General features: G+C 36.9%; 3 protein-coding genes across 5 annotated transcripts; 2 read left to right on the top strand and 1 right to left on the bottom strand.

The window, feature by feature from the left end:
* Nucleotides 1–1,733: 1,733 nt before the first annotated feature.
* MES17 (methyl esterase 17) lies at nt 1,734–4,301 on the bottom strand. The gene is made up of 4 exons (XM_007011322.3): nt 3,956–4,301; nt 3,729–3,869; nt 2,397–2,531; nt 1,734–2,173 (listed from the first exon to the last, which is right to left on the bottom strand). Exons 1-4 carry the CDS (start codon nt 4,211–4,213, stop codon nt 1,892–1,894), a joined length of 816 nt encoding a protein of 271 aa, XP_007011384.1. The 5' UTR covers nt 4,214–4,301; the 3' UTR covers nt 1,734–1,891.
* Nucleotides 4,302–9,640: 5,339 nt separating this feature from the next.
* Nucleotides 9,641–13,362, top strand: LOC18587511 (protein NETWORKED 4A). Its single transcript, XM_018129624.2, has 3 exons — nt 9,641–9,842; nt 11,150–11,255; nt 11,478–13,362. The coding sequence occupies exons 2-3, from the start codon at nt 11,150–11,152 to the stop codon at nt 13,169–13,171; spliced, it is 1,800 nt and encodes a 599-aa protein (XP_017985113.2). The 5' UTR covers nt 9,641–9,842; the 3' UTR covers nt 13,172–13,362.
* A 2,414-nt stretch (nt 13,363–15,776) lies between these two features.
* On the top strand, nt 15,777–21,418 carry LOC18587510 (uncharacterized). 3 transcript variants are annotated; one of them, XM_088802779.1, is made up of 3 exons: nt 15,777–16,182; nt 17,241–17,495; nt 17,870–21,418. In XM_088802779.1, the coding sequence occupies exons 2-3, from the start codon at nt 17,375–17,377 to the stop codon at nt 21,019–21,021; spliced, it is 3,273 nt and encodes a 1,090-aa protein (XP_088658905.1). In that variant the 5' UTR covers nt 15,777–16,182; nt 17,241–17,374; the 3' UTR covers nt 21,022–21,418. The 3 variants fall into 3 exon arrangements, with proteins under 3 accessions (XP_088658905.1, XP_017984702.2, XP_088658904.1); XM_018129213.2 differs by having other exon boundaries at nt 15,777–16,216; XM_088802778.1 differs by having other exon boundaries at nt 15,777–16,328.
* Nucleotides 21,419–21,507: the final 89 nt, after the last annotated feature.

Here is a 21,507-nt window from a genome sequence, read left to right as displayed (position 1 = left end):
TAAATAATTGAATGCATAAATGTTATGCAATGAAACCTGGCAAGCACGATTTAAGGCCGGATTCACTCGCGGGGAACTGCAATTTTGCCAGATTTGCTCTGCGGACTTTAAGGTGATCCCCAACATTAAGACAAAATGAAAACTAAAATGCAATCACAATGGAAGGGTTCTGGTTTAAATGGTTGAATAACATCTTGCAACAGTGATCCATAATGGGGGCATTCGAGAAATTATTTGCTTCATTCTTTAACAGCATAGAAGAACCCAGTGTTTCGATCCCCTTCCTTAAATCCTTAACAGAACTGATTGGTTAAAAGCTGATGATGATGATGATGATGATTCGAGGGAGGTCATGATATTGAAGGACATGTTATTCAGTTCTTCCAGGAGTTATTTTCTTTCTTTCTTTCGACAGACTCAGTTCCCTTGCTTTCTGTTATTAAACCTGGTGCAATATGGCCTGTCTCCCTTCTTCCAATTGAAGTGGAGCTGGTTGGTTTCTCTTAAGTTAGCTGATGGTAATGTTAAAGTGTAAGCATGTTAATAGAGATCGTGCCCAGCTACCCCATAAAGTAGCTAGATGGGTGGTTAGATGTCATATTCCTGAAAACTGGGATTTCAACTCTGACCCTGAACAAAAATCTTCTGTCCTCCTTTGGTGTCTCGCTTGATGTTTCTTTCATAATTTTATGTTACATATCCAGTAAATTTCTTATATTAATGTCACTCTCGTTTCTGATACAAACAGTTTGGAATGAAAATTTTGCAATTCTTTGAGTAGATCCTTCACCAACGTGCAAGGGCAGTTTCTTTTCTGCATCAGCTTCAGCACTCAGCATCATGGAAAAGGGAGAAAAAAGGGTGAAAAGGGAAGATGGGAGAAGAGATAGAGATAGTTAAAAAGAAAAAGCTGGCAGTTTTTCTTTCTTCTTCTTTCACTTTTTTTCCTTTTGAGAAATGAAACTTTTAGCAGTGTTTGTCAACACCATGCAACAGTAAATGGCAGGAAATTAGGCCAAAACAATGAATAGGGATGAGATGATGTTCTATGCTTTGATTGCATTCCAAATTTGCAAGTGGGAGGCAATAGACGATAGGTATTGGATGAGTTGTAGTTGTCAGATTGGAACACATTTACCAAATTACTCAACCCATTTCCTTGAACCCTTTATATTATTCTTTTTGGTAATGGAATTGTCAACCATCATAACCATAACCATGGGTTGGAATGTGCTTCCTGGTGAAAAATTGGACTTAAATTGGTGAAGACACCTTTTGTTGGTCAGCACTGTTGCTTCTCAATTCTAGCCAAGCTGATCAATTAAAATCTATAAAATATAGAAAAAATTAGAGGGTAGTCAAATAAAATATGAGGACAAAGCATAGTACAAGTGGCTACAATCATTTTAGGTGAGACAAAACTTAGCCTTCAGTCTTTGTCTTGTGTTACAAATTCTTCTATATTATACAGTTGAAATTAGTGGCTGGCTTTCCTTTATCCACTAAATTGGAAGTAGGTGGCTTAATTTTATTAAAGAAAACAAACAATATTCACAAAGCATTGTATTGGCTCTTAAACCTTTTGATCCAAGTCAAACAATTAACAGATCCATTTTTTATTTTTTTTTAAAACATGAAATGGTGCTGGTGGAAAGGTTGATGATCCACCATATGTAAATTAATGTTTTGTTTACATCTGCTTGTGCAGACATTTTGGTCAGCTTAGCTGAATGTGCATAATTTCACAAGTAATCTTATTCATCAGGACAGGTAGGTAACTGTGATTACATTTCACACTCTAGGAAACAACAAACAAATAATTCTATGTTGGAAACAAGAATGCTTTTGAGGCTCTCAGTCATGCACCCCTGGAGATATATAGATTTTTTGCCTAGTTGTATCCAGCTGAAGCTGCAAGTTTAACCAGCAAGCCAAAGAGTAAAAATGGGGCAGAGAAAAAGGGGCTGTGGTCAGAGTCCAAAACATGGACTTCAGATGGTGGCCATCTCTTTATCATTGCGACCTGTTGATGTGGTTTTACAACATTGTCATGCATTGTCTTGATGTATATCCGGGGCACATTATACACATTCTCTGTCTCTTCTGTGAATTGGGCGCCCTGCAATGCCAGGATCGGTCCTGGCCTTAGAAGCATTGTGGCTAGGGTTGAATCCTGCAGACAATACCATGGTACAAAAAAATGTTTGTAGATTGGTTCAAGACTCACGAGGGCATTTGGGTATTGATTCTATGCACAAGAGGACATTTTGTTCTAGCTAGTTTCCTCTTGTCTTTCCCAAAAGGAAAAGGAAGGGGTGGGGTAGAATGCCATGCCAAAGCAGAACATAGAATAGACCAAGACAATAAAAGTAGTTGTCAATTGCCATGAAAATTACCTCTTGAGGGCTCATTTGATAGATAATTTTGCGCTGGAATTCCTTTTTGACAATGGCACTGGTTGGAGGCTGCTCAGGTCCCAACCCGAATCCTAGTTCGTACACATCACCGAATCCGGATAAATCAGGTACTCCCTGTTTAACATATCTATATATATATATCAGGTATTACTTGACAGCATTATTGCTTACTTTTCCATGGTAATCATGAAATTTAACTAACTAACTCACTCGGAAACAAGCAAAAGCACAGAATTATGTTTCTATCCTGTCTCAATCATTGGAGGTCTATCGATTAACAAAGGTCCAGTGAAAATGTGAGATTGTAGTTAAACAAAAGTAAACTTGAACAATGGCATTTGTCGGCTAACCCCAACTGCAAGGATAAGAAGAGAATAAAATGCACGTACATTTGCTGCTTCATCAGACAACAAGAGACATGAAGACAAGAACTGCATGCTTTCAATAATTGAAGGGAGAAATTTTTTATGTACATTACTCTAGAATACTTGTGTATTATAAAAAAAAAAGTGTTCTAGGGTGATGCCAGGACCAAATTAGATAAACTTTAAAGGATCCTGCCTGTCATAAAAAAAAATGTCTAGAAAACACACCATTTAAATGAGAGGTGTGGAGTTTCAGCTTTGGAAAACTGATGGGAAGTGGATTCTATTGCTTGTATATAAAAGATATAATCATATGTGAAAAGGATCAAAAACTAATTGTTAACCAAATTTCTCTCTTGGGTTGGGGGTTATTCTCAAGTAGGTAAGGGCTTTTTGATTCCCATGCTAGGCATGCAAGCCAAGAGGACTGATGCGGATGCATGTGACATGGGCAAGGTTGTGTATTATTGATGCTATTACCGATGCTTCTTCTGCCATTTTTGCAGAGAGAGTCACTTCCTTAGATGGTAAAGAAGACACGCCTTCAGTGCGGTTGAAAATGAAAACAGGAGAGTGAGATGAGGGAAGGGTTAATTTTGGATTATGAAATTAAACAGCTACCGCAGGTATAGTATATTCACGGTTGGAAGCTGTGAACCTCGGTGGCTGAAAGCAATGGAGTGAGGTGTAACCGACTGTAACTTTTTGGGGTTCCTATGCAAAAAACATGGGATGTGGCAAAGGGATATGGCTGACAGCCAATTCTCCATGAAAACAGTTGGCAGTCGGAAAAGCCACCTTTTAGCGTTGGTAACGCCTACGTTTCAAAGACTAAAGGTGCATACCAGGGGAAGAAAAACACAAACAGAATTCAACACAGAACAAGTTAACCAGACAGAAATTTAATGGTGTCTGTGAGATAAGAGTATAGTTAGAAAAGTTTTACATCTTTGATATCCTGATCAGTCAAGTACCCCAATTTTAGCATGGTGGCTGCAACATATACCGCCAGGCGGATTTTCTTGGAGAATTTGTGGGTGGCTTGCGTTACACTTAAGCCTCCAGCACTATGTCCTACCAATATTACCTGTTAATAAAGAGCTTGTGCGAGTCATGACTTCAAGAGCATTCGGAAACTTTACAGAAATGGAAAGAGCTTACAGTGATAATAACCTGTTCAGTATCAGGCAAGGCAGACATGAAGTCCAAAAGAGGCTTGTTATAATCATCAAAAGATAGAATAGAATTGGCATCGGACTGGTCAATCCCAGCACCTTTGAGGTCGATGCATGAGACCTTGTAGCCGGAATTCTCCATGAGGCACCTGATTTTGTACCAGCACCAAGCTCCTCCACTAATACCATGCACCAGCACAAAGTGTGGAATACTCATGGCTATTTCAGTTTCCGTCATACTCACCTCCTCTCCCATGGTGTATTTTTTTTCCTACCCTTTCTTTCTTTCAAGCCGAAATGATCAGTTACCTTGGAAACTCAGACCTTAGCTTGCTGATTTGGCATTTTATAGTTGGCATAGTCATAAAGGGTCATGATTTTTGTTTCATCTAATCATCATTAGAAGTTTTCAATCAGCTATGCTTGGATGTGGCTAATTTCATCTTAATCATCCTAATAAATTAACAAAATCCCAACTCCTGCTATTGTATCAGGATCTATCAACCGTTCAAAATGCTCCAAGGTCAACCCCACATGGTACCCCAAGTTGCATTATACATAGAATTTAGTGTGATACACTCACAAAAAGGCAGGTTATTATAAGATAAAAGAATTGGAAAATTTGTACAAAAAGTTACCTTTGGAAATGGAGATCTGTCATTCAACAGAGCAGCAAGGATTCTTGTATTGCCTTTCATCACCTCAAATAAAAATGATTTTATTACTACAATTGTCGGGCATTTGATGATTTATTGGCTTATTTTAATTCAATTCAATTGTTTGTTTATTCATATGTTGCAGGGCAAGCATTATCCTGGTTTTCATTACTATAGTATAAGTATAAATCTAAAATTGTTTTAATCAGTCAATGTTTCCTGCCAAATCTTAAATCAATTTTTCACAAATTGACAATGTGATTTTTTGCTTGGTCAATTGGGAAAAAGCTGTGTTCCACATAAGCAAGGAAGCAAATTTGCTTTTGTTTATCTATCCAATGATGGTTTAGTTCTCATCACTAGGAACTTGTCTGTGCATGTGAGTCTAGTGAGAAAAAAGGGAAAAATCAAAACCAAATGCTGTAATATTTACTTCTTCTGTTGAGTCTCCACCAGCATGGGGGCTTTCTTACTTTCTTCATCAGCATCAGCATCAGCACATGAGTAGTACAAGGTAATGGCTTGGAAACAGCCTAGCCATAGCTAGGCCTATTACTGGATAATGATTTAATCTGTCTGTATCTGGTCTCCTACATCAAAAGATTTCACAAATGGAAAGGAAAAAAAAAGGGAAAGCAGCTGGCGCCTGGCAGTAAAAAGAAAAAACCCCATTCACAATGTCAACACCTTGAACTAGAAAATTGACAAGAAGGGTAAAATGACAAGCAAGCCAAATAGTAAATGCTAATCAGGAGTCAGATTATAGAATATTGTGAAGTTGTTCACCTCCATCATATCTTAATGTTTTGCCAGTGGAGCAATGGCATTTGGTAATGTGTAGTTTTCATGGATGAAGATTTTCAGCAAATTACTCAAATCGGGTTTGTTCAATGCTTGTACATGTATATTTTCCTTGATTTAGTAACAGAGCTGTCGACCTGAGAAGTTAATAGAGGAAACAAGACTTGACATGGTCAAGACATTCGTGGTAGCAAGACTAGTCTCCCCCTTATAATTCCCTGTTGCGTATCATTATCCTGTTGTCTGCAAACAATTCTACCCGTCACAAGAAAGCATGCGCTGCTCGTTCGCCAAGTGCCCTTAGCGGTAATCGAGTGAGAGACACATGCTCCACTTTCGGTCCGAATTTTGATTTAGAGACGTTCAATTGTGTAAATCAACCATTCCCCTCATCTTAAGTTGAATTATTATTGCAATGCGACCATTAGTAGGGTAAAACTATCCTATGTCACGACGGTTTAAAACACCAAGCATAGACCGTTGACATGACACATATCTTTAGTAGAAATTAAAATGAATGGTTTTCCTTCACCCCCCACTCAAAACCTGCCTTACTTGACACACAATTTCCTTCACCTCCACTGTAGCAGTAGTTGCAGTATTTTATTGTAGTGCTTGTAAGTCAAACAACCGAATCAAAATGTTTTTTAACATGAGGCTGATGGGAAGATTTGATCATCCACCATAAATGTTTGTTTGTATAATATTGCTATGTCTACAACTGATGGAGATGTATTGTCAAAATAAGAGGTAGGCCATGTTAAAAATTATCAATGGAAGCCAACAAAGAGGTAGAAAGCTGAATGGGATTGGAGGCCTCCATGCACTACTGATTAGGTAATTATTTAAGCAGTTGGCTTTTTCATACCGTAAAGAGGATCTTAATGCAAAAGGTGCTTATCCTCCTGAATCATAAAAAAGTTGCCATTGTCCCCACCCTGATATTCAATTCAATAAAAGGCCTCAGAATCAGAATTATCCAAATCCATATGCCTTCTCATAATTATTAGTTAATTATAGCTTCTTCACATTGAGTATTTCCCCTTAAAACCTGCAAAAAACTGTGGAAAAATACCAGGAAATTGCTGAATTAGAATGCAGATTGCTACAAAATGAAAGTCAAAGATATAATGACTCAGTCATGGTGTGACCTGGTGATGGGGAAACAAGCATGTGTGTTTTCACAGAGTTGAATCATCTTCATTAGCTTCACACAAAAGGCCAGAAAGGCAGCCCTTTCTTTTGGGTACATGGAAATGGTTTTATATTGTTTTGAATTTGAGGCATATGTTCCAAAGTTGTGCAGTACTGTGTACCAGAAACAAAAGAAGTGGTGAGGCCACGTTTGGCTGTCTCCATGAGTGCGTGACAGTGCTTTTTGCAACATTTTTCCCACTTTAATTTCCCCACCCAAAACCCAAACCCTTAGCCCAGTTCTTCCATCACTTGCGCAGCAGTGCAGGACCATGTTCAGGGGAGAGCCAACTAGTTAAAAATGGAGGCAAAGAGGCTGTTTGCTGCTAGAAACCAATGTCGGGGTTTCTTCAGAAATGAAGAAATTGACTGTTGGTAAATTAGACTGATGATTTAGCCTGCAATACCAACAGGAGCAGGAACAGGTTTCACAATTAAGCCTAATGGAGAGCCAAGTGATTAAAAATGGAGGCAAAGAGGCTGTTTGCCGCTAGAAATCAATGTTGGGGTTTCTTCAGAAACGAAGAAACCTAGTATTGGTAAATGAGACAGATGGTTTAGGCTGCCATACCTACTGGATTATTGACCCAGGGCAGGAGAAGATGGTCCAAATGATACATAGTTAGCTATGCTATGCCAAGGTTTTTAGGTAGAAGAAGAAGAATAATCAAATATGACCAAATGGTCATCATAAATGAATTTATTCCCATTAATATTTACAAAATTTAATATTTTGATCACTTAATTATTAAAAAATTAATAATTTGATCTCATGATATATTCATATTAATTTATTTATCAATGATATTATAAACATGATAATAATTTTTTTTTAAAAAAAATTTTATATTGTCACATGTGATGTCAAATAATTAAGTAAATAATCTCTTTAAATTTAATTTTAATATAAATGTACAATATTAGTAATATTACAATTTTAATTATTTTAATAATAAAAATGTAATTCAATAGAAAAAAGTGAGCTGGACCCAAGCTTTGAAAAAGGTCAAGCCGGCCCACACATCCATTCATCAACACTCACTTCTATCTCTTCTCTCTTCTTGTTTATTTTAAAATCCAAAAACATAATGATTTGAATATTTAATTTAATGATAAATATATATATTTTTAGAAAATAATAAATAATAATATATGAAAACACGAAAGCCCATCGAATGGAACCAGACAAACTTTGCTTGCATTATTACTTATCACCCATATGGAAAATGATTTTTCGTTTTTGGTTATTGAAATTGGAAAATGATGTTACAACTAAAGTGAAAAAGAAATACAAACAATTAATATAAAAATAGTAGTAATTGAGATATAAACATATTATGTCACGAATTTTATATCAGTAAAATATGTGGTAAGTATTGGATATATAAAAATTAAATTTTTATCACTTATTAAATATGTTTTTTGAATTGAAAATATAGATTCATGATTTACAAATTTATTTAAATTTTATTTTTAGAGTTTGAAGTCTTACGAAGTTAAATTAAAATTTGATCAAAAGACCTATCCAGTTTTTATATTCTTCAATTTTATTCAATTTAATTTTTGTATTCAAAATTAAAATAATTTAATTTTAAAAATTACGTCAATTTGATCTCTTCTCCTAATAACATCTCATTTGCCCATTAAAAGATGACATCAACGATGATGTTATCATTGACGTGTCATATTTTGATAGCGTGGCATGCCACGTGGAAGATTTTTTTTTATAATTTTTTGATCTGTCACATGGCACTGACATGTCAGCATATCTGTGCCATGTTAGTACCGACACATCATCGAATAGTGTCACGTAATATTGTCATGTTATCACTCAGTACCACATGATATGTCACATCATCATCTTAATGTCACGTCATTAAAATGTGACATGTTAATATTGATATCATTTTTAAAAGATAAAATGAGATGATATTAAGAGGAAAAAATAAATTAATATAATTTCTAAAATTAAAAAACTAAATTACTTCAATTTTGAGTATATAAACTAAATTAAATACAATTAAAAAATACAAAAATTGGATACGTTTTTTTTATCATTAAAATTTTAATCCGTGAGATATTATATAACAAGTGTTCCAACTTGCCATTCCAAATGCTAAAAATCAAACAAGGTGGGGCCAGCTGTAGCCATCCGATTTAAATTTCCCGCCAGAATTTCTATTTAGCTTGTCTCCATCAGTCCTCCGGTCGGTGAATGGCGGGGCCCAACGGCCCCACCTCTTAATCGCCTTTATTACATCATTACTTATCCTTTTGACTACGTTAACCTTGTTTGCTTTAGGATTTATGTTTTTCTTTTTCTCTCTTTCTTTACTTTTATATTTGTTTTAAAAAAATCTTAACAAAATATTAATAATCATTAAATTTAATATTAATTGACATTATCGAGATTCTCGTATAAATAATGACAAATCACGTAATAATTGATGTAAAATTTAAAAAAAATTTTATATTTTATATTAATTGTCATTTAACTATTTCATAATCATATTACAAGTCATGTGAATAAAAAATATCGATTAATATTAAATTTATGTATTTTTTACCTATTTACATTATAAAATACCAATAATGTAAACTCAAAAACTAAGTAACTGTTATACTTATGTCTTGCGAAGTTCATTATTTTGAGGTGGAGCGTTTATCTTGAATATTAATAAACTCAGAGTTCAATTAATTAGGTTGAAAGGTAAAGAAGTAGGGGCAAATTAGCTTATGAAATGCTTAGTAGTAGCTAGGTGTATAATAATGTCAAGTAATGTAGGATGAATGAATGAGTACAAATTACAATAATTACAAGATGGAAATGGCCAAATAGAACAAATCATGGTTGGCCCACAAATTAGAGTAATCCATCCGAGTGCTACTCAAATTTGAAGTTTGAAAACTAGAAAAATAGAGAGGGAAAAGGAAAAGCAGGGGGAATTTTGAAAATTGAAGGAAGGGGCAATATGGGGATGGAGGGAAGAAAAGGAAGCCCATGGAAAAAGGCGCCAAAAGGATGATGCCCCGAAACCATGGCCACACTGCTTTCAAAGCCTCAATTATAGGGTGGTCGGTTTAGGCCTTTTGTCTTCCATCTCTCGACCCTTTTCTCCTTGTCTTCCTCTCTTTCTTTCTTTTCTTTCTCACCAATCTCTGCAAATTTGAAACCTCTCGAATCAATATTTGTTCCTCTGCTTCTCTCATTCTTTCAGTAAAGAATAGGCAAAGGTCAGTGACTCAGTGATCTCAGCACATTTTTCTTTTCTTTTATATGCATCGATTGCTCCTTTTCTTTGTTTTAGTTTAGATTTATTCTGTTTATGCTAGTGCTATGTCAAATAAAACCTTTGGAAGTAGTGCAAAAATGAAAAAGGGGTGTTCTATTTCGATTACTTTCATAGAATTTTTGTGAAAGCTAAAACAAGGAATGCTAAAACAAACACTGGGTTGCTCATAGATTTATATTCTATGTATGGAAACGGTGACGGTTCTACTGGAGATGCACGGTCTTTGTTGGTGATCATTACATTTTTCTTAAAATAGCATCATCCATAAATCTCTCTCATTGGGGTTGAAGATTTCATCAGATCTATGAGTGAATTAATCATTTGGCTTTATTTCAATGGTTTGATATGAATATGAAGAGTTATCGGTATTCTAAGAGGTGAATCTCTGTTGTTTGTTGCTCCACTAGAACTTAAAATGTCTTCTATAAGGCCATGATGAAGTTTATGGACTGGTAATTTAGATTTCCTGATTGGGTCTCCTTAGAATTCTTTTATCATTTTTGTTCATGTTTGTTTACTGCGGTAAGCTCAAGCTGCTGCATTAAGGCCGTACTGAAGTTTATGCAGTGGTAATTTAGATTTCCTGATTGGGTTCTGCTTAGAATTCTTTTATCCTTTCTTTTCATGTTTGTTTACTGCGGTGAGCTTAAGTTGCTGTATTAAGGCCATAATGAAGTTTATGGACTGGTAATTTAGATTTCCTGATTGGGTTCTGCTTAGAATTCTTTTATCCTTTTTGTTCATGTTTGTTTACTGCGGTGAGCTCAAGTTGCTGCATTGAGGCCTTAATGAAGTTTATGCACTAGTAATTTAGATTTCCTGATTGGGTTCTGCTTGGAATTCTTTTATCCTTTCTGTTCATGTTTGTTTACTGCGGTGAGCTCAAGTTGCTGCATTAAGGCCTTAATGAAGCTTATGCACTGGTAAGTTAGATATCCTGATTGGCTTCTGCTTAGAATTCTTTTATCCTTTTTGTTCATGTTTGTTTACTGTGGTTCGCTCAAGCTGCTGCAGAGCAGAGCTTATGCCGTGTGCATTATTCAATCTTTATTTAGTGGGTTGGGCACACGCGAGAACCACAGGATGCCAAACCAAGCATTCTAAGTAGCTAAATAAGTCAATCAAGTTGTTCCTTTGTGTTGACACCAAGAACAGAATTAATTTGTTACTTTTCTTTCGAAATTTTTTCTCCTGAAGTTTATTTTCTTGGAAGTCTTATACTATGTAGTTCATATCATTTGGAGACAGATGGAAGTAAATGTGAAGAAGGCAGAGTCAAAGAACACAAAATCATGTTGGTGGGATACTCATCTCAATCCTGAGAATTCTGAATGGCTGGTAGAAAATTCCAAGGGTAAGCAGCCTTGCAAGAAGTTCCTGCATTTATTGTTCACTATTCTTTCTTGTTGATTTAAATCACATATGACAATCGTACCTCCAAGTTGGGATGGTCATTCGTTTACTAAAACATGCTCTTGTCACCTCAGAAAAAATTCTCTTTGCTACTCATTGTCTCCAATTTAACAATTATGAAATCACCTGTGACTTATAAATGATAAAAGATTATTGGCTGCAGAAATGGAGCAGAGTGTCAGACAAATACTGAAATTGGTGGAAGACAACATCGAAGATTTGGCAAAAAATGATGAAATGCATTATCAGAATAAGTCAGAGGTGATTGTCCATGTTCAGGAACTCTACCGTATTTATCAGTTGCTGGCTGAGCGCCATGATCATTTGACCAGGGAATTGCGCAAGAGTCTGCCATCTGATTGCCAAATACAAGGCCCTGGTAGTGGTTTTGATCAAAACTCTCCACTGATAACTCCTGATAAAAAACTGGGTCTGCATAAGTCTATTCAACAAGCTGCATCTTTCAGTTCTGGTGGTGGTAGTTCTGATCTCTCATTGAAGGAAGGCACTGAGTCGTCTTCATTGTCATCAGATTCTGACTCAGAATCTTTCAGCTCCTCTGTCAACATCTACATGGGCTCACCTGTGAATACTGATAATGGTGTAGTACATGACAAAGTTATTGAGCTAGGAAGTGAGCTCCCAACAATGAAAGAGAAGGTACAAGTGGCTGATAAAGAGATTTCAGATGGTAAGTTGAAGATGAGAGAAAACAGAAATTATGAAGAACTGACTCTGACTGAAAGACTTGCTAAGTTTGAAGAAGAGTTAAGAGATTCCAACCTAAAACTCCAGCTTGCAGAAGAGGAGATTGTGAGGTTGAAAGCAGAGCTCAAGAAGAGTGAGTCTGTTCCTGTCCTTGCAGAGCATGTGCTTGTTCAACTTGAATCATTGCAGAGAGATGCCGAATTGAGGGAAGCTGATCTTGTGTTGCAGAAAGATAAAGTACTTGAGTTGCAAAAACAGATAGTTGACCTGGAAACTCATGTTTCAGACTCCAATTCTGAAGTTGTGAGGTTGATGGAGGAGCTTGCTGTAAGTAAAGAAAAGATCAAGGCTTCAGAAGAAGAGATTGCAATGTTTAAGCATGAACTTGACATGGAGAGGAGGCAGGTTGCGAACCTGCAGGAGCAAATTGTTAGGTACAGCAATGATCTATCTCATCGTGGTCATGAAGTTGAAGAATTAAAGGTTGCATTATGTGATGCCCAGGATAATTTCTCCTTGCAGAAAGCAAGTTTTCAGTCTGAAATTTTTGGTCTGTTAGAAAAGGAGACCCTCTTAGAGGCAAGGCTCAAAGAATGGGAACTACATGCAAGACTGCTGGAAGAAACATTAAGGCAATGTGAAGCTGAAAAAATGGAAATCAAAGGTTTGCATGATGTTCAGGAGATTGGGTTGCAAGGTCAGATCAGTCAGTTGAAGGCAGAAGTTACTGAGAAAGGTGTGCATGTAGAAGCTTTGAATAAGAACCTTGATAGACTGAAATTGAAATATGATATGCTTATGGCAGAGAAAGATGGAGTCATTGCAAAGGTAAACTCTCTTGTGGCTGAGCTTAGTTCTCGAGATTTGCAGATTGGGCAAATGGAGGAGCATCTACAGCAGTTACGCAGGGACCATCTACAGCTGATTTCTGGATCTAAAAATGCAAAGAATCTAGAAGATGAGTTGAAATTGAGAATAAAAGACCTCGAGAAGGAAGTAGATAGGCAGAGAATTGTGATCTTAGATGTTGCTGAGGAGAAAAGAGAGGTGATACGACAGCTTTCCTTCACACTGGAGCATTACAGGAGTGGTTATAAAGAATTTCAGGCATTTTTCAAGCACAAACGGCATGCGGTCATGGCTTCATGAGTTTGATCAATTTGAGTACTAGTAAGGCTACAAGTCTCAATTGTCTGTTTACTTTTTTGTTGTATGTGTTTTTAAATTATTTTACAAACTTATCACATTAGTTCTTAATAGTTTTTTTCTTTGGGAGGTTTTGGGTGATATGTTGCACACTTGCTTCGATGCTTAGATGATCTTGAGCTGCCATTATGCTATATCTTTGCATGTCATTAAACATCTGAACATGCCAATGGACCAATTTGAACCAAGTTGTTTGAAATTTCAATCAAACAGGGTTCTTCAGATTAGGCTCCTGCTGTATTGCGCATTGCAGAGTCTTGGTTCATATTTCCCTCATTAGCATGTTGTATTGAGTGTGGATTGAATCAGTTCGTGCATTCCACTGTTGAATTCTTAGTTACGAAATTCATGGTTTTCCCCCCTATGTCCCAAGGAAGAAAGGGGGTCAGACAAATATCAATCTTGTTTACCCATGTATGCTGACATTTTTAATTTCAACCGTTTGTTAAGCCACTGTTAGATACTTTAGTATTGATTTCGGTTCTATTAATGGAAAAGTAGAATTAGACAGAATACATGGGTGTTTCGCATGGAGGGGAAAGGATAATCATGAGCTATAGAACTCCTTAGCAGTTTTCTTTTCACTTAATGTGACAGCAATTAACACAATTCTGTTTGTGTTTCAAAACTTGCCATCACTTTACCTTGTGGGAAATCTCATTCTCGTCTATGATTGACCTAGGAACTGGCAAGAGTATAATCTCTGAAGCCAAAGGCTGTCTTCTAGAATTTCAAGGCCTGACCCAGGCTCCAGTATGGGTGATGTAATCTTTTGAGTGGTCGATCTTGAAATCCTGAACCTTTTCCTTTTGTCAGTTTGGACTTGGTCATGGTCTGTTTTTAACGTCGGAGGAAGTTAGTTCAATGATTGTTTTAAACTCCATAGTCTTGACCAAGCTTATGTCAAGCTCCATGAATAAATTATAATTGTTCCAAAGTGGACAGAAGGTGTAGCAGGTCGAATCAATATCCTTTCAAGTGGCATGTTCAATATTTGTCATGGTCAACAAGTTCATGGGTTGGCAACAATTTCTTATGTGAATCATTTTCTCAGTGTGGTTCCACCAAGGGTTGGTGGATTGTGAATGGGGTGATTATAGTGTCTTGTATGGTTTAATCAATTCACATGAACAGAATTACAGCTTGGGTTATCACAGAGCATGTTGGGAGAACATTTGTGACCACGGGGAAATGGGGTGTGTTCATTGGTCTGGTCTGGTAGGCCCTCGAGATGCTGGTCTGTCTCACTGTGTATTTATTTTAGAATAAGGTACATTCATTAATATGTGATGGTCCAATCCAACTAATCCAAGGAAAGCACAAAGTCATCTGCACGGTGACGCGTGGCAGAATCTAGGTGGTGGAGCAGCCACATCAACGAATCGCAAATCGTTGGATATTAATGCTGGGGATTTGGGGATTGGGTTACGTGGTGACAGTTTTGGGTCGCCAGTCATCAAAGGCCAAAGCCATTAAGACAACCAGTCACTGTGAGCTTTACGACTTTGAGGGTTCCCTGAATGAAATGCTGCCACCTGGCTAATTCCAGCTGGCTATGTCCCACTTGTCACTCCCTTTCCCTCCCTACCTATTACCCTTGACTTTTATTCGCCAAGCCCAACTTGCCATTAAACATTTTGACCTTTGTTCATGTTCCTTGAATATTTAGTACAACTATTTAATTTAAAATTATTTGATAGTAAAACGTTTTTATTATCACGTCAACACACCTTTTAATATATAAAAATATTAGAATTATTACGTCAAATGAATTACAAAAAATTTATATTTGAATTTAATTTTTTTAAAGTAATAAATTTTTAGTCCATGACCAATTGACCATGAATCACTTTGGAAACTACATGGAACCACAGTTTTACTTTGATTAACATTCTTAAATCAACATTAATTGTATTACCTTATTGATACGATGACTTTTTTTTTTATAATGATGCAAACTGTAAATTATTATTAAAATAAAATATGCATTGTATTTTTTTTTTGAAGTGTATGAATTTAACATAAATTATTAAGAAGTCCACATTTTCATACCAAATGTGTTAATAAATTATTTAAATAAAAATGAGAAAAATTAAATATGAGGAATTAAAGAGCCTTAATTTGTCTCGTTTTAGTTTGTTTTTGAGTATGTTTTTCAAAGTTTGTATATAATTAACAAATATTAAAGGCTTTTTCTTTTGACTGCTAAAAGTCGAATTAATTATTTTTTATATTGAGATTAAATTTATTTTTATAAAATAAAAAAAAATATTAATTATTGAATTAAATGATTGAACACGAATATAAATAAAAATATGAAAAAGCCGAGACAAAAAATGACAAAATTTATATTATATAATAATAAAATAAAAATATAAAAACAAAAACAGGGGCAGAGTTGACTTGGTAAAACACATCAAAGCTCCAGGTTACAGGAATTGGGACAAAACATGTCCTAATACGCTTCGCAAAACAAACAACGGAGGCTGTCCCCGTCCTCTGTGACTGTATCTTTCAATTTTACCCAACAACACGACACGTAGGACGCCACGTCATCTGACATACCCCTCTCTCTCTTGCTTTACGTTAAATTTCATCGGCGCCGACTTGAACTCCTCAACGCCCGCGCTTCTCCATTTTTCTCTCTTCAGACAGCGCGGAAAGAGAGGCAAAGAAAAGGAGAAAAGGAGAAAAGGAGAAAAGGAGAAAGTAAAAGAGAGGGAACACCGAGCGAGAGAAGAGGTCCAGTTCTGGAAGTCTGTGGTTTTGACTGTAAAGCCTTAAAGCGCACGAAACCAACCACCAAAGAGCCAAAGACCCCGGGACCCAAAGACCCGTCTCTACCATTCTTCCATACCATTTTTCAAAACTTGAACAGACACAACAACTGGAAGAAGAACCAAAGACCAGAACTTTTTGCCCCACGTCAATGGAGTTTTCATTTCCCATACTTGGTCTCTTCCAAGCTTCGTTGATGGTCTTTCTTTAGTACTACTTCTCTAGCTCTTCTCAAACAATCTCTGCCCTTTCTTTCTTTATTGCTTTCTTCTCTTTTTCTTTTGAGTACTCCCTATGCATTCTGGCTCACTTTTGATCTAAGGTTATGTTTCTATCACGTGATTTCCATCCCGATCTGCTTTCTTCTTTTTCTTTTCTCTAATTCTGAACTTTCATTTTCTTCATCATGCTCTGCTCTGAATCTGAATGTTGCTCTTGACCAATGATTATGTTCTCTTCATTTGCATATTTCATTGTTCATTCTTTGGTAGATTTTCAAGCTGTTTATATACATTTTAATACTTTCGTTGACTGTGTTATTTGTGGATGCTGATTAACCAGTAAGGTGAATTTCTTTCTTTTTGTTCTTCTTGGGAAAACTTGTATGTTTGAGCAAATTGATATCTTTGCCAAAGCTCGTTACTAGTAGATCTATTAATAATCATTCAGCTTTGCAAGATCTCTTGTCCCTTTGCTTGGCTTGATAAGGCAACTTCAACAGTTCAACCCCACTTCACGTTATATCTGCTCTGCCTTGAGATGTTTGTACTTCACAGTTCTCTACTCTTTCGCCTTTAAATTCTTGCACCCCACTTTTCTGATTAAATTCTTCCTGCCTCTCCATTGACTTATTCGTTCCATGTGACCATGGCTTCGTTTAGTATTTTTCTTTTTTCAATTTGAAGTTTCCATCCTCTCTTCCTTATTAAGTGTCTTCTCTGGTGCAGTTGGTTTCACTTCTACATAAAGTTTTAGATCCTCTCTCTTGTTTAAGTTATTATTTAAATCTTTTGTTATGTAGCATAAAATCATTGAGAATTGCCATGAAAATGCCTCGTCTAATATACTCAAAGTCTGTCTTGTATCTGTTTTTTGATAGATCATCCATAGAATGGAATTTGGTTGGCATTATTCCGGAGTCATGAAGTGTAATATCCCTTTGTTAAAAGTATAGTGCCAGTGTGATACTTTTTTTCTTCATGTATCTAACAAATGTATTTCCATCTGTTTGCAGACGGTGGGAGATTTTTGTTTTACTGCCAGGACATTACCCGTGGTTGAAAGCTGCCTTTTGGATAATTTGACTGTGGCAGAATTAATGGTGGACATCTGATCACAGGTTAACTACATCTACATATCTGGAGCAATATGGCCAGTGGAACAACTCCTAAAGTTCGATTAGTTAGATGTCCTAAATGTCGATTGGTTCTTCCGGAAGTGGCAGATGTTCCTGTATATAAGTGTGGAGGGTGTGATGCAATTCTTGTAGGTAAGCATCTTCCAAAAAAAGAAACTTTTCATAGATCTTGCAAAGCAAAATAATCTGTTGTTATTTTGATGCATGTGGAAAGTGGGAAAGAGTACTGGTTATTTTGCTGACTGATATGTGTAATTCTTTGATTTCTCAATATTTTTTTATCCTCTTTCATGGTTTTCTCAAATAACTTGAGCTTGGACATGTATCATTCTTTCACAATGGTTAAATAGTAATGACAGAATTATAAATTGGGTATCCTCATTAATGGACATTGCCCCTGCTTTCTTGTTGTGACCTACAAGATAAAAATCTCCTACACCTTATTCTCCATTTTGTAAAAATAACTTCCTGTTTTGCTGCTTATTTCAATTTCTTCCTGTTTACAGCCAAAAATCAAAAAGCCATTGCCAAAAGCATGTCTGTCTTGCAAGAAACAGAAGCTGCTCAGGGAAATAAATTGGTTCATGTGTCTGAACATGGAGAATCTAGCAGCTCAACTCTGCAGGAAGTTCCTTCTTCCACTCCAGAGTGTCACTTAAGTCAAGAAAGTGGGGGGGATCAGAACATTTCTAGAGACTCTCATAGTGAAAAGCATGGTGAGAACTTATCAATCGAAGGGCAACATAATGATCACTACGACAAGGATCAAAATACATCCAGTGATAGTGAAAGTGGGGGGAATCAGAACATTTCTAGAGACTCTCACAGTGAGAAGCATGGTGAGAACTTATCAATTGAAGGGCAACATAATGATCACTATGACAAGGATCAAAATACATCCAGTGATAGTGAAAGTGGGGGGAATCAGAATATTTCTGGAGACTCTCATAGTGAGAAGCATGGTGAGAACTTATCAATCGAAGGGCAACATAATGATCACTATGACAAGGATCAAAATACATCCAGTGATAGTGAAAGTGGGGGGAATCAAAACATTTCTGGAGACTCTCACAGTGAGAAGCATGGTGAGAACTTATCAATCGAAGGGCAACATAATGATCACTATGACAAGGATCAAAATACATCCTGTGATAGTGAAAGTGGGGGGAATCAGAACATTTCTAGAGACTCTCTCAGTGAGAAGCATGGTGAGAACTTATCAATCAAAGGGCAACATAATTGTCACTATGACAAGGATCAAAATACATCCAGTGATAGTGAAAGTGGGGGGAATCAGAACATTTCTAGAGACTCTCACAGTGAGAATCATGGTGAAAACTTATCAATTGAAGGGCAACATAATGATCACTATGACAAGGATCAAAATACATCCTGTGATAGTGAAAGTGGGGGGAATCAGAACATTTCTAGAGACTCTCACAGTGAGAAGCATGGTGAGAACTTATCATTTGAAGGGCAACATAATGATCACTATGACGAGGATCAAAATACATCTGGTGATAGTGATAGTGATCATGATAAGCTTGATGTAAATAGATCAAATGATGGGCAGCAAAATGGAAGTGAGCAGTTACAGTTGGAACATTTAGAATATTGCGATGTTCAACAGCCAGGAGTTTCCATGGAAAGTTCGTTTTCCACTGAGCTTCATCGTGAGAATGAAGAGTTAATGTTGCTAGCAGAAGCAAATTTAGAAGCAGAGACAAATGACAAGACCTCCCAGTTAGAAGGTGTAAATTCAGAATTAGAGACTAATGACAAGAGTGACTCCAACATCAGGGGCTTGAGCATTGACAACCCACTTGCTACAAAAGAAATTAATTTAACTGTTACTGCTTGTGCAGCAGCAGGGGCAGTCATTTCATCAGATAATCTGGAGCAACCTCAGAAAAGTGAAGATCGTGGGTTTAACCGTATAAGGTCTTCAGATACTTTTGAAAGTGGAGATTTTTTCAGCCCCAGTTCTGAGCTCAGTGGTCATCTTGAATATTTGTCTAAATCCACTACCACCAGAAGCTCTCATGCTTATGATGGCAGTATCTCTTCTTATGATGGAATGGATGATCACTTCACTGACCAGCAAATAAATTCATTTAAGAATAATTATAAGGCTGCTAACTATCTTGTTCCTGAAGACAGTCGCAGAAGGGACAAGTTGCCAGCCAAAGGCATGATGAATGGTAATTATGGAATGCAGGATCATGCTAGAAATTTCTCGTCAGATTTGTCCAATAAGCGACATTATGCCACAGAAAAATACCGCAAGTGGCGTCGAGATGAACTGCTAGAACCTGAAATGCACCACCATCCGCCTAGAAACTGGCAAAGACTAGAGAGAGATGAATCTCCATCTCAAATTCCTTTCTCTCAAAGGGCTTCCTTGCGTGGCTATGAAAGTGCTGGCCCTTCACGTCAATTGCATGATGAGTCCCCTTTTGATTCAGCCTTCTATCCTCTTGAGAAGGCCGAGTACACTGAACAGGAAAATATGAAACTGTTAAGAATGGTGTACGAACTGCAGGATCAAATTAGCAAAACATGCCATCTGAATGGAAAGCCCAATGGAAGGACTTCCACTAATGTACCTTGGAGGCAAAAGCATATTCCTACATATTACTATCAGGAACCCCCGGAGGAAGAAAATTTTTATTCTAGGTATCATGGAAGACACGGACCAAGGAGCAGCTGGAGCCAGCAAAGTAGATTCTCGCCTATACCATTCTCAGGAGGTGAAATAAACACTAGACATCACATTGATAACTCCTGTTTATGCTGCCATCCTCAAGACTGGCACTGTTCAGAACAGTTGCCTCCACCCATCTTTCAGCATAACCAAGGATTTTGGAGAGCCCACCCTGGTCAAAGTTGTTACAATTCCTACAGCTCTTGCCCCTCTAGTCCTCAAAGATATTTGGAGTCTGATTTTTCCATTTGGAGCCATGAAACAAAATCTGATAATCAGAGATATAAGGATCATGAGCTGAAGAGGTATTTGAGGGAGAAACATCATTCAGCTAGGCGACATCTCCGGCCCATGGCAGGTGGGGCACCTTTTGTAACTTGTTATCATTGCTTCAGACCATTGCAGTTACCTGCAGATTTTCTCCTTTTCAAAAGCAGGTTCCATCAGCTAAGATGTGGTGCTTGTTCAAAGGTACTTAAGTTTTCGCTTCAAAAAGGAATGCATATAGTTCCTTATGACTTAGTTGCTGCAGAACCTCCACCAAGTGAGACTGAGGACTGTGGAGATGTGATTGATGTAAGAATTTCAACATCAGCATCTTGTAGCTGCTCCCCTGATGGAGGTCCTGTTTCTCATGCACAATTTCATGATCTTCAGGGTGATCCTCATGTCAGAAATATGTCCTTTAGTTCTTCAAAACCTCTGGAACAGAAAAAGGACTTTGCTTTGGAGCAGTCTCAAAACAAACATAAGAATTCAGTGGAAAATTTTGATTCAGCTATGTCTTCCTCGAATATGTCCAGGTCGGAGAAAGTGTCCTCAGGAATTGAAGAGTTGCCACCAAGAACTGGAGGTTCACCACTTCATCAACTCATGGGCTATGCTTCACCAAGTCTAATAATAAATGGATTTGGACCATCCATCTCTGGCAAAAGCTCAGGATTAAATAGCTGAGTAATATTTTTCCAAGGTAATTGCATCTGGCAAGGGCTAAATTTTCATGGCAAGTTGCAGTAGTTGAAAAGGCTCAGTGACCTATTTCCATGATTGAAGCTTTGAAGTGTTATGTGCTGAAATGGAAGAATCACCATAAGTTGAGACTCCGAAATGAAAAAGGAGCAGCATGGATGGAATGGGATTGATCTGATTGCTTTGTATTAGAGAAGAGAAGTGAAGCAGAACTAAGGTTTTGGTTTATGATTCTGAAGGCGCTTATACAGGATACATTTACTTGATTTGTTTATTCATGTAAAGTATAGTTGATCCTGGATCATGTATAAATGATAGGAAAGACATCTCATCTTTTTATATTGACAGAATGAGATTTAATGTATATCTTTTGTTGCGCTTATCCTCATCTTTCTTAGCTGTGCAATGTCTTTAGTTCACCTGGAATGTGTTTAGCTCCATTTGGTGTAACTAGTTATCACCAAACATTCA

The sequence above is a fragment of the Theobroma cacao genome, chromosome 10 (genome assembly GCF_053813885.1).
Source record: "Theobroma cacao isolate CCN51 chromosome 10, ASM5381388v1, whole genome shotgun sequence".
In the NCBI taxonomy this organism is placed as follows: domain Eukaryota; kingdom Viridiplantae; phylum Streptophyta; class Magnoliopsida; order Malvales; family Malvaceae; genus Theobroma; species Theobroma cacao.
This window is presented reverse-complemented; position numbering and strand designations above follow the sequence as displayed.

Excerpts from the sequence above, each read along its gene's own strand:
- MES17 (XM_007011322.3), bottom strand. The coding sequence starts at position 4,213 with ATGGGAGAGGAGGTGAGTATGACGGAAACTGAAATAGCCATGAGTATT. Across the intron at positions 2,532-3,728 it reads CTGATCAGGATATCAAAGAT|GGAGTACCTGATTTATCCGG; the intron begins GTAAAACTTTTC and ends TATGTTAAACAG. Across the intron at positions 2,174-2,396 it reads ATCAAATGAGCCCTCAAGAG|GATTCAACCCTAGCCACAAT; the intron begins GTAATTTTCATG and ends TATTGTCTGCAG.
- LOC18587510 (XM_088802779.1), top strand. The coding sequence starts at position 17,375 with ATGGCCAGTGGAACAACTCCTAAAGTTCGATTAGTTAGATGTCCTAAA. Across the intron at positions 17,496-17,869 it reads GTGTGATGCAATTCTTGTAG|CCAAAAATCAAAAAGCCATT; the intron begins GTAAGCATCTTC and ends TCCTGTTTACAG.
- LOC18587511 (XM_018129624.2), top strand. The coding sequence starts at position 11,150 with ATGGAAGTAAATGTGAAGAAGGCAGAGTCAAAGAACACAAAATCATGT. Across the intron at positions 11,256-11,477 it reads GCTGGTAGAAAATTCCAAGG|AAATGGAGCAGAGTGTCAGA; the intron begins GTAAGCAGCCTT and ends TATTGGCTGCAG.